Source organism: Microchirus variegatus (assembly GCF_963457635.1).
Source record: "Microchirus variegatus genome assembly, chromosome: 9".
NCBI classification, from domain to species: domain Eukaryota; kingdom Metazoa; phylum Chordata; class Actinopteri; order Pleuronectiformes; family Soleidae; genus Microchirus; species Microchirus variegatus.
In genome coordinates, this window is record NC_139810.1 from 14,988,477 (window position 1) to 15,000,622 (window position 12,146).

General features: G+C 40.6%; 1 protein-coding gene across 1 annotated transcript in view; it reads right to left on the reverse strand.

Annotated features, from left to right (window-relative positions):
- nphp4 (nephronophthisis 4) overlaps window positions 1-12,146 on the reverse strand; it is a gene marked incomplete at both ends in the record, with an annotated part of 153,099 nt that overhangs the window by 48,163 nt on the left and 92,790 nt on the right. Inside the window, 3 exons of the mRNA XM_083895597.1 lie at window positions 298-485; window positions 7,325-7,516; window positions 10,376-10,533. Coding sequence (XP_083751723.1) covers window positions 298-485; window positions 7,325-7,516; window positions 10,376-10,533 — 538 coding nt within the window. The remainder of the gene's footprint in view (window positions 1-297; window positions 486-7,324; window positions 7,517-10,375; window positions 10,534-12,146) is intronic.

Sequence of the window (12,146 nt, forward strand, 5' to 3'; positions counted from 1 at the left end):
ACAAGTTTGAAGTTCGTGGGCACTGATTGAGCAATGTTAACCCGGAGAGCATACAAATAAACATGAGGCTTGAACACTGTTTTGTAATGTATATAAAGTTGTGGGAGGGACATCAATGCACCGATCAGCATGCAGTTCATGCTCGCGACTCTGAAACAATGAACTGACAACACACTGTTGCTGCACGTGGTACGAATATGACTGGATCCCAGCGGCTAATCCCGCAATTTATCTTTCATTCACCATAAATATTTAATATTTACTTGGTTGATGGAGGGAGACATAAAGAATTCTTACCAGAATTGACAGTGCCGTCTTTGTTGAGCGAGGTGAGGACACAGGGAAGTGGACTGCTGCTTTTGTGTTGGGCTTTGTCACTGGTGAGAAGTTTGAGCTGCTGCGATGTCACTGGTGGGAAGCGATAGAACTGGAAGGTGAAGTGGATGTTGTCTGGCCAATCGGGACCAACACCCGCTCCAGGTATTCTGCCAAAAGACGGGGTCAATTATTATTCAGAAAATAATAAATAAACACAATAAATAAAAATTAAAAATAATGCTGCAATACCTACTTATAAAACCTGTAAGAGGAATGATGCAGTATGTACATTAGAGTTAATATTTTAAAATGTGCCATTACAACCAGGAGTAAATCACATTTCAAATAATGTTTTACTGTATCTCAAACAATTAAAGGAAAGAAAATCAAATATGAATGTAATATTTTATGTCCAACCAGTGCTAGTAATTTGGCTTCACAGCTACTTAAAAGTGAAAATCCTTTAATCAAATTCTGGGTTACAAATTAAAGGGATACAGTAAATCACAACATAAAAGTGATAACTAGAAGCACTCGGAGAGTGCAGACCTCTGCCAAGGTAGCTCAACCCCCCCACAAAGTAGCGATAAAAATAGTGATAAGCCCAAAATTTAATCACTTGTTCCTGGTCCCAGGACATTCCCTGAAAATGTAATCCAAATCCGTCTACGACTTTACGAGTTATGTGGCTAACAGACAGACAGACAGACAAACAAACTCCGGCGAAAACATATATACATATATTGATAACTGGTATTGCTCATTACAGGGTATGAAGACTACAACTTTGATTCAGTGGATCACGTGTATCACACATAGATATACACACACACCACCTAACTCAACTCAGACACCAACACTTACTCAAGAGCTGGGATATTGATGCCAATCGGACACCTGTGGATTAGGGACGACTCGATACCACTTTGTGTCCAATGTGATACCAACATCGCAACCAAATGCAAAATGCTCCATTGCAGACATTTGCAGCCTCACACACACTCTTGTCACAAGATGCTGGTTTCAGACATCTCTCAGCATGTTGCCTGTGTTTGGTAGAGGCATCACACGCGGGGTTTATGGACTGTATCAGATTTGACATTTTCTTTTCTGAGATCTGGTCTAAAGGGATTTTTGGCCAGTACCAGACCAATTCCCACATCGAGTATCCTATCGGTTCATCCATATTGTGGATGTTTGATTTTAGTGCCTCCTAGACTAGCCTGAAAGCCATTACAGGTTATAAGGACTGGCCAAAATGGCCTCACAATGATGGTTTAGAGCCATCACATCTACACACACACATTTGAAACTGGCCCTCAAACAGTCCCAGCGAACCCGTGAGCCCTGAATTCACTGAATTAACCCTTTAACACTGAGTGTTTGTGCAAGCGCACTTTGCATTACTGCAATTATGCAACGTTTTGTGCCATTGGAAAAAATTGCACCGGTTTCTGAAAGCTGAGAAGTTGCAGGTCAAAACCAATATGTGGTTATAATTATTTCACTCGGGCTGTTGCAAGAAGCCAGCAAACCAGCAAGAAAAACGCCTGAGTTTCCATTTCTTGGCCTGTTTTTGGACATTGAGACAAATATATGTTATCTGTTCAAATGTATGCATTTTCTGGTTTTCTGAAGTTTAAATTGTTAATACACTATTTTAACTGCCAGATAATGAAAGTTATTCTGGAAAAATAAGCAAAAGTACTTACTCACAATACATTTTCTGGCACTTTTTATGGTTAAAATAAGCACACACACAAAAAAAGGCCAGACGGACATTTTGAGGCTTCGGTGTTAAAGGGTTAAGTGCGATTAGCAAATTTTGTTTTGTAACTTATGAATATAGTAAGCACAGCAATCAGCAAATAGGGAGAGCAGTGAGGCTACCCAGGACCATGGATAAGGCCATCAGAGCTGGAGATTTCAAAGCTGACTCTAATAAGAGCAGTGTGTGTGTGTGACCTCCCGTTCAATCACACGTTATGAAATTCCACTGTTAAAGATGCTACTGCGATCCATCTTCACAGGGGAGCCGACATTAATATTCATTCTGTAAACAGACAAGATTGATAATTATGGCGCCTGGGTGAGAGCTAGAAATTACGCCGCCTATCCACAGGCTCCCAGCCTGCTTGTGTGCAACTGCTGCTGCTGCTGCCTAAACATTGCCAGCCATACCTTTTTGTCATAATTATGAGGCAACCTCAACCCCACACTACAGCCAGCCACACAATATACACTTAATGTCATGATTTTGTGGTTTTGGATTACACTCGTGATTGCCTTCAGGTGACCAAATAACATCAAATAAGATCCCATATAAGTGTGACAAAAGAAAAGAAGTAAAATTCCAGGCTTTCTCATAAAAAAATATCTATTTTGTTTCACTGTTTCCATTGTTGGTAATACAATATAGTGTTGTACCCAGAGGCTTCAAATATTTGTTGTTGTAAACTTATAACACAACTAGGTTTCTTACGACAAACTTGCCTGCAGAAAAAAACAAATAATTGCACTGAAAATAAAGAAATAAAGACAGTGATAATTGTGTTCAAGAGGTTAAAAAAAAAAAAAAAAGAACATGCCTTTACAAACACTCTTCCCATGATGTGCACACTCACAGCAGTACAGCAGGTTCAGGAGTGATGGAATGAATGAAGGAGCATGAACTATGATGGAAGATTTCCATCAGCTTTTATGGAATCATTTGGTTCATCTCTGGTTTTGTTTATAACTGCTCATGGCTCTGGTTTTATTCTGTTTTAATACTGGTGATTCACTCAGATGACAAGTTCAATTCAGCTCGGTCGTTTTTCAACTCCAAGGTTGTGTGTTCGATTCCCGGCTCTGCTAATCTACATGCCAAAGTGTCCTTGGGCAAGACAATTAACCCCGCGTTGCTCCTGGTGGCTGTGCTGGCAGTGTGTGAATGGGTTTGAAAGATGAGAGATAGAAAATGGTCTACACATAGAGTAGATGCACTGTGTGAATGGCAAAAACTGTAGTGTAAAACAGCTGAGAATGGTCATCAAGACTAGAAAAGGGACGTATAAATACAGACAGTTTACCATTTAATTTCAGAGGCTGCAACATTCAATGCCATTAATTAGAAAAACCAATGACAAAGAAACAACGTGTCACTCTAAGAGACATAACCTGAGGTTTCACATAATGTTTCACTCATATCTGACATTTTTATGACTTACCAATAACCTTTAGAAGGAAAGAGACAGCTGCTGCACTAATCGTTTTTTTTTTTTTTTAAATGTTTTTTGGCCTCGAACAACATTTCAAGTACTTGCATTGTTACCAACGTCCCTTGGGATGAGTGCGACTAAAGTACACTGACATTACATAACAACTTTGAAAGTATATCAACAGAAAGAGTTGCCAACACTAGCAGCAAACTCTACATATCTATACTCAACAAATATATAAACGCACAAACTTGAAATGGTGAAGAAAAATAGAATGTCATGACATTTGCTCAGATTCTTGATGCATTTGTTTATGGAATGATTTGTTTTGCTCAAACCCAGTAGTCCATTGTCACTTGGCCACTCCTATTGACTACAATCTCAGATTGAGTATTTCAACTCACGAGAGTCATGGACAGTGTTGGGGGTAACGAGTTACAAAGTAACGGACTACAGTAAGGATTACTTTTTTGGGTAACGAAGTAAAGTAACGCATTACTCTAAAAATATCGGTAACTACACTACTTTACTTGACTATAGTATTGCGCTTTTCTGCGTTACCCATGCCGTGTTTGCCCGTGTGTAAAGTTCTGATCCGTTTAAGTGATGTGTTTGCATGCTGTTGCTTGTGTGTGTGCTTGCCTGGGCACTGTTGTCATGGAGATCAATTTGAGTGACGTAGCTGACGGTGCGAAGGAGGTAAATGGAGATGGATATGGAGACACCAGAGATTACAGGCTTTTAGACAGCAGGGCGTCCGGGCGCCCTGTACTGAAAATATTAAGAAATTAGGCGCCCTGATTTTAGGCAGGACGTCCTAAAAGTGTGTGCCATTGGCATGCGGAGTGCTGTGTTGAGCGTTACAGCTGTGACAATACAACTGAATGTGCATCATTCCACAATCATTCCAGGCCACGATCGACAACCTGGTGATGTCCATGCGTCGCTGGTGTACCGATTTGCGTGAGGCTAATGGTGGACACACGTTATTGAAGTTTGTGAACTTGGATCATCGACCCCCATTGTGTTCTTCCTGCCATTACTCCAGGACTTTTGTTTTGAAATTGACCTTAATGTTCGCTAATTAAAGCCACATTATTGATAAAATTGTACTGTTATTTTTGGATAGTTACTCTGTTCTGTCACATAACAATAACTACAAGTTTTTCTTTGTGCGTTTATATTTTTGTTGAGTGTACAAAATACAAAGTGGAAACTCTAAATGTTGATATAATAGGTAAGGGGAAGTTTACATCTGTGACACAAATTACTCATGAATACGATATAGGAAATATTCTCCTATTATTGGCTATTTAAATCAACAAGTTTCTTCAGTCCACAGCAGCCTTGAGGTTAACGCACAGGGAAGGCTTTAGATGTAAAAGTGAAAGCAGATCTATTCACACAGCACTGAGATGAGCATTTGGCATCACAGCAAGCAAATCTAGAGAGTTGAGACGGCTGCACGGGGAAATGGCAGCAGGCTGGATCAGTCTATGATAAACACGACATATGTGAATTGGGTGTATCAAACTGCTGACAGTACTGATGACAAGATAGGACACAGAGAGTGGTGTGTTTTGTGCCCATCCATCAGAAGCCCCCCCTCCCCTGTCAGCCCCTGACAAAGAGGATGCTGGCTTCAGGGTTTTTGTGATGGGCCAGTGACGGGAAATGGGTTTATATGTGATTGTGTGTGTGTGTGTGTGTGCATGTGTGTGTATTAACATGACATGAGAGTAAAGAATGAGAGGAAAGACTCCATGCCAAGTTTAAGTGCATTGCGGTATTGCCTGCAGTTAAAAGTCACGTCCACACTTCAGTGGACTTTGACTGTAGCCATCAAACAAAATACATAAATATGATATACTATGTATTCTTTTTTAAAGGTACAGTTGCATGAGCAAGCAGGTGAACTGGTTGTTTGAATTGATCGTTAGATGTGTTTCTTCTAGTGCTGTGCAATAGCTTAACGCAAGACACGTTTCCATGACGACTGACCGGAAAAGACGTGCATGACGTCATGTTTACGTGCCGCGACCCTGGAGTCCAGGCACCGTTTATCAGTTAGCTCAGTTAGCTGCATTAGCTCCTTTTAGCGCCGTTAGCGCACCTACAGTCGAACTGGAGCAGTCTGTTTATTAAATGAAAAGAGCAGCGCTACAAATAACCAGCGTACTGCTTATGTGTGCCTCGGGTTTAGCTTTACTTTAAAGACTCATTTTAACAATCCGTGCGTTAACGTTGAGGCCGTTAAACGCCGTTGACGCGTTAACGTTTGACAGCACTCTATTTTATTCTATTTTTATACACCTTATTCACACTACTTTTTGAAAAAGGGGAGGAAAGTAATCCACTGAATTTAGAACTGGTTGAATTCTCCTTTGACAGTGATATACTCAAACAAGTACTTCCAGTAGCTGTAAATCAAAACTGTTCAGGTGGAATTAGAGGTGGGTAAAATACCAAATTCGCGACTGATCGTACATATATTGTGACTGCAATTGTAGTGGCGATATAAATTTTTTTAATCAAGATACAGAACAATATTTACTATGTTACATTTAGATTAAGGCCATTCCGCAGTACGTTTATTACTTTGACATTTAGGGTCATTGCCCTGCTGCATCACTGACTTCAGACGACATTATCTGATTACATATGCTAACAAATGTTGGAGTTTGTTTTCCCCCTCAGTGGTGTTTCGCCATCCAGAGCCAGAGACAGCCTTACATTATAGTCCTCTGCCCACCATGCATCACTGTTGTGAGGATGTGTTCGTTGTTACGAAGTTCCCTTTTTTACCAGAGCTTCTGGACTACAAATTGTAGGATGAGAAGCTACAGAGCTGTATCTTTCTCACATTTAAAGACGATTTGTCCAGGTAGCGCTGGCCTGACACATCTAGTTTGCTTAGACTGACTTAACTCCAGATTCAATAACTCTTGACTTGAGGTTTACATACCGTACAATCTACAGAGTGAATGAGTGATATAATGGTTTGTGTTTAATTTGTTATAACATATTGTGCTGTTTTAATGTGTACAGTGTTTGTTATGAATGCAGTTGAAAGCATTGCAAAAACTGGAGTTACACGTATAACATACTTGGCTACAAAGGACTGTGATGACACCTCGTAGGGCAGCTAAGGGGCCCTTGGGAACGTAATATTGAGCGGTTCACGGTCTTCTAGTTTCATTTTACATTGATGCCTGTCTGCGTTTGTGATGAAGGTAGGTTATAACGATCCGTTAGTGATCGCTAATTAGTTGTTTGACATGCAAATGAAGTGGCAAATTATATATACTATATGTAATATATATTTTATATATTATAGTAGTATCATATATTATAAATACTAATATAAGCTAACGTTACTTGTTTTGTAATGTGATGTGTGTTTATTTGATGCTTGATGTGCTGACCGCCAACTGTTGACTAAGTTGGAGCTAGGTTTAAGCTAGCGTGTGTTCATTAAGCTAGCACACCTCCTCATGTATAACCGCAATAGTATAATTAATCAATAAAGTTTTCACTCAGTTTTTCTTGCCACTGTAAATGGAAGTGGTTGGGTGTATAGTAAAATGGTTAAAGTCAAAAACTGACCTCTTTCAGTTTCAGTATGAACATGAAATGTAAATAATCATATTTTCAGCAACACGGGTTGTGAATAATCACATGGAGGCACACAGGCCAAATCTACACTGATCTTTTTACCTGAATTTACGCTGCACACAACATCCCAGCATGAGCTGCTGTTATCCGTCAATAGTTACATTCATATGACCTAGCACTGCAGGCCTCACCTGCTAAATGCCAGGAACTGGAACACCAGCAAGTTGCCCTGGAGAGTGTCCGTTTCTTCACGCTGGGGGTCAAAGGGCATTGGCTCCGTGGGGTCCAGAACTTCCGCCACCTCCCCGTTACAGCTGACAATCTCAGGGAAGCCAGCAGAGTAGAGGGAGCCCAATGAAGCCCTGGAGTTGACTGAGGAGGGTCTACAGGAGAAAAACAAAAAACTCTTGTGAATGCTGTTTGTGATGTAGCCAGAGGAGACCCTATGCTGTTTTATCGTTTGAGATCCAGAGCAATTAATCTGGGATCCGTTCCCTTCTTTCTCAAGATGTTCACCTTTGGGGGAAAGGCTCAAAATTATTCTTTTTTTTTTTTTTACCGCCGAGTTGAACCTGTATTCCAATATCCAGATGGACGTCACAAAAAAGAAGTGGAACACTGATTATGGAGCATGAGGACAGCAGTCATATTTGTTAAGCAGCAGCATCACAAGAGAGAGAGAGAAAACGAGTGCCAAAGTGCTCCCTTAGGATCTTCTAGTCTAATTGGCATTTACCTCTAATCATAGTGGCCACCTGTTTCTCTGCAACTATGGAAACATTCATAACTTATATTTCCAACACTGACACCAAACACTGGTATGATAAACACGGAGCACAGATGGCTGACTAAAGTGCAAGCATGGAGAAATTATATTTGGCCTTATCATAATAATTACATACAGTATAACGTTGCCTGTGACTGGCTGTAAAGTAAACAGTCGATCCCACACGTCACATTTGTGGCAGAATGAAGCCTCGATCAAACAAATTTGCTGCGGCTATGTCAATGTCATGCTTTCCCTTTCTTCCTGGAACGCTAATAGTTACGGCTTAATTGAGTCAGTCAATTAATATTCAAGTCATCATTTTTTTAGTTCAAAAAGGCCTCAATCAGATATGCACAGTGACTTCAATTAAACTTCTTTAGACTTCATTGTTCTTCTCAAAGAAGTGGGTCATTCCGTACTAAACAAAGTAAAAAAGTTATTGCGGCTGTGAGTGAAGAGGCAGAGATGTTTCAGTCCACTGAACTGAGCAACGCTGCATCTGGATCCAATCTCGGGGATTGTTTCGATGCCAGCTGCTTATTCTAACTTATAATGACTCTCTGTACTAGTGCAATGCCTTGTTTCTGAGTTACTGGGCCCATCATTTGCACAGTGTACATTCCCATTCTGTGTCGCACCTCAGCAGACCTGGCCGCATTTCCACTGCCATTATGATATCCTCTCCAATCTCCATTATGTGCTGCATGTAAATTGGGAGCTTATTTCATTGAGGGTGCTTCACTGAATCGAATCCAAATGCTGGATTTAAAAATGAAATTTCACACAAACAAACAATGCTGAGACCATTAGCTAAGGTGGAATGTCTAGGCTGACAGAACGATCGTCTCAGAGCTTTTTTTTTTTTTTTTTAGTAACAACACTTCTATACTTCACAGTGCAGAAATGCTGCCAATTAGTGAGCCAATCGATATCCCTCTGTAGAGAGCAAGACAGTCACGTATTGTGAAGAAAGACCGGAGATACCAGAGCTGATAAGAGCAACAAGTAAAAGGATGTTGAATGTAGCTTCGTTAAATAATGTCTCCTGTCAACTGTGTGATGCAATTGAGATGATGTAGTCCTGTTTGCCTCATCGGGCCGTGATCTCCAGCTCTCACTGGAGCGGTTCGCAGCTGGGTGTGAAGCGGCTGGGATGAGAATCAGCACCTCCAAATCCGAGACCATGGTCCTCAACTGGAAAAGGGTGGAGTGCTGTCTTTGGGTCGGGGATGAGATCCTGCCCCAAGTGGAGGAGTTTAAGTATCTCGGGGTCTTGTTCAAGAGTGATGGAAAAATGGAGCGAGAGATCGACAGACAGATTGGTGCTGCGTCTGCAGTAATGCGGACTCTGCACCAGTCTGTCTTGGTGAAGAAGGAGCTGAGCCAAAAGGCGAAGCTCTCAATTTACCAGTCGATCCATGCTCCTATCCTCACCTATGGTCACAAGCTGTGGGTAGTGACTAAAAGAACGAGATTGTGGATACAAGCGGCCGAAATTAGTTTTCTCCGCAGGGAGTCTGAGGTCTCCCTTAGAGATAGGGTGAGAAGCTTGGTCACCCAGGAGAGGCTCAGAGTCTGAGCCTGAGTCAGAGAATCGCTGCTCCTCTGCATTGAGAGAAGTCAGATGAGGTGGCTCGGGCATCTGGTTAGGATGCCTCCTGGACACCTCCCTGGTGAGGTGTTCCGGGCACGTCCCACTGGGAGGAGGCCCCAGGGAAGACCCAGGACCCGCTGGAGAGACTATGTGGCCGGGGAGAGGGAAGTCTTGGATTCTCTACTCAAGCTACTACCCCTGCGACCCGACCTCGGATAAGCGGTAGAAGATGGATGGATGGATACTAAGAGCTTGAAGATAGGAAGTACTCCTACTTTATGTATTGCATTTTTTAAAAATTGCTATAGAACACAAAACAATCTGAAACAGAAAGATTAATCCGAAAAACAATTAATCTGTGGCCAGGTGATCAAATCAAGCTGGTTCCACAGGTCTGAGGTAAACTACTGGAACATTCTTAACACAGAGATTTTCTACAATTCAATTCTACTCAAGACAGTGTTCAGCTGATGGATTCTCAAGGTTAACCATCAGGAACATCTATCATTATATTGGCCAGTGCTTAAGGCTGAGCAACAGCTGGCCTCTTTATTGGAATTCAAATTACACAGCTGATGCCAACACCAACAGTGGTGTTTCCCTGTTTTTCCTCACAGAGGTCCAGGGGTGGTTTTTAGTGTCAGGGATGACGAGAATACTGAATTTAGTTAATGCAAATAATTAACAACAGCATGATGATGATGATGGTTACTCCGAAAAAAAGAGGGATACTGTACGTCAAAGATTTCTTTTCTTTATTAATGGAAGCTCCTAAAAAAAAAAGTAAGTAGTAATAATTTATACATACCATTTTAAAACCTATTGACCTTTGAGGACAGACATTGTTCATGTCTGAAAAAGACAACAGGAAGAACTCACCTGGGCACGTGCATCCCCACAGTGATGACAGGGGCATGGATAGGCGTAAAGGGAAGCTCCTGAAGCTGTTCTCCTTCTTTCTCAGTTGAGGGTGACACATCAAATTCCCGCTGAAGGTCCATTTCCAAGTGGGCGATGTTGCTCACAGCTGAGCAGGCCTGGAACAAGGGAATGATGAGTCAGAATATTGGATAATACTCTACAATTAAGTTACTGACACTTAAATTAAACATTCTTCCATGTTCCTGTGCCTGTGGATGAATTTGAAAATATGTTTTATTTTTCTTTCTTTTTTTACTTTCTGTGGTAACAACACACATCAATGCTCCTTCTCTGATCAAACTACTTGTTGTATAATAACCTAAGTGGATGCCAACATTCAAAGGCTAAAAGTAATGGCTTCATACTGCGTGTGAACCTGCTGCCATCAAACTTCTGATGTGAATGGAAAATGAATAACTGCCTTTTATAGGTAGCTGTGTTCAGGTCATGGACAAGGACAACATAAGGGTTAACCAATACACATTTAGTGATATAACGATATAATGACATAATTATCCAAAGAGAATGCCATTGAAACTCACTTAGAGTATCATAACTGAAAACAAATGGCAGGCAGATATAATAAATAATATATGTTAGCAATATATGAACATCTCATTGACCACATAGTATGAAGAGCTTTCTACAATATCAGCTGCAGAATATGATCTAACTACACTGAATACGGTGAATGTGAGAAATGTTACATACAATCAAATGATTCCAGTTAATTCAAGTTTCTTTGCATGAGACGTAGCATGAAAAGGACAACATTCATCTCATATACATGTACAGTAAGGAAAAAAAGGTTTAACATCTGAAAGAACTGAAGCCATTTAGAGATGCCATATAAATCCATATACTGTTCAAATGGCAGCGATATGTTGTTATGATTATGGATTTTCTACATCAAAGAAACCTAGAGCAAATCATCTAAGAAGGTGAAAACTGACTTTGATACACAGAAAAGGAGTCAGGGTTAATCCAAGGATTCCAGCATTATGATTGTCCCTGTATTCTGAGAGTCTTTTTTTTTTTTTTTTTTTTTACTGTGCAGCATTGTGATTCCCAAATATACAAGTTTTTGTTGTTGACAATTGTCTACATTAGCAAAGACAAGGTGGCTTTCAAAGGCATAATGTCTCCGTCTGCTAATTCCCAGCAGCAAACACCTACAGCTGGAGGAGTGGATCAGTTACCCTCGCATCATTTCAGGAAATTATTCAGCACAGTTATTAAAATCAGCACAGTTAAAGCTGACTTTCACTTTTCTGCTATCCCCTGGCAGCAATGACAGAACTTTGTTCAGATGCATAAAGCTTGTTAGCAAGTGGAGCCAGCCAAATATCTTCTCAGATATTATTCCTATTAGCACTTCAATGTGTCTTTATGGGGATCTATTAAACATTTGCTAAAATTGCATATATTTATTTTCACCTCCCTGGAGTGCTGTGATGTCATCTGGTGTTGCAGGGATTAGAAAAAGGCAACTACATTGCTTTAATACACTCAATCCAAAAATCGTTAATCGCCTAAGTTTACCTAAACCGCTGCTGTGACCCCTAAAAGGCCATGTATTGCACTCGAAAGTAGAGATTGATAGAGAAATAAAGCAGTTAAATGTGGAAGACACAGGCTAAATCATTAATAAATGTAGTCTTGGACAAGGTAGATTAAACATATTTTACCAGAGGGCAAAACACAGGGTTATGCCGCAAACTGAATGCAA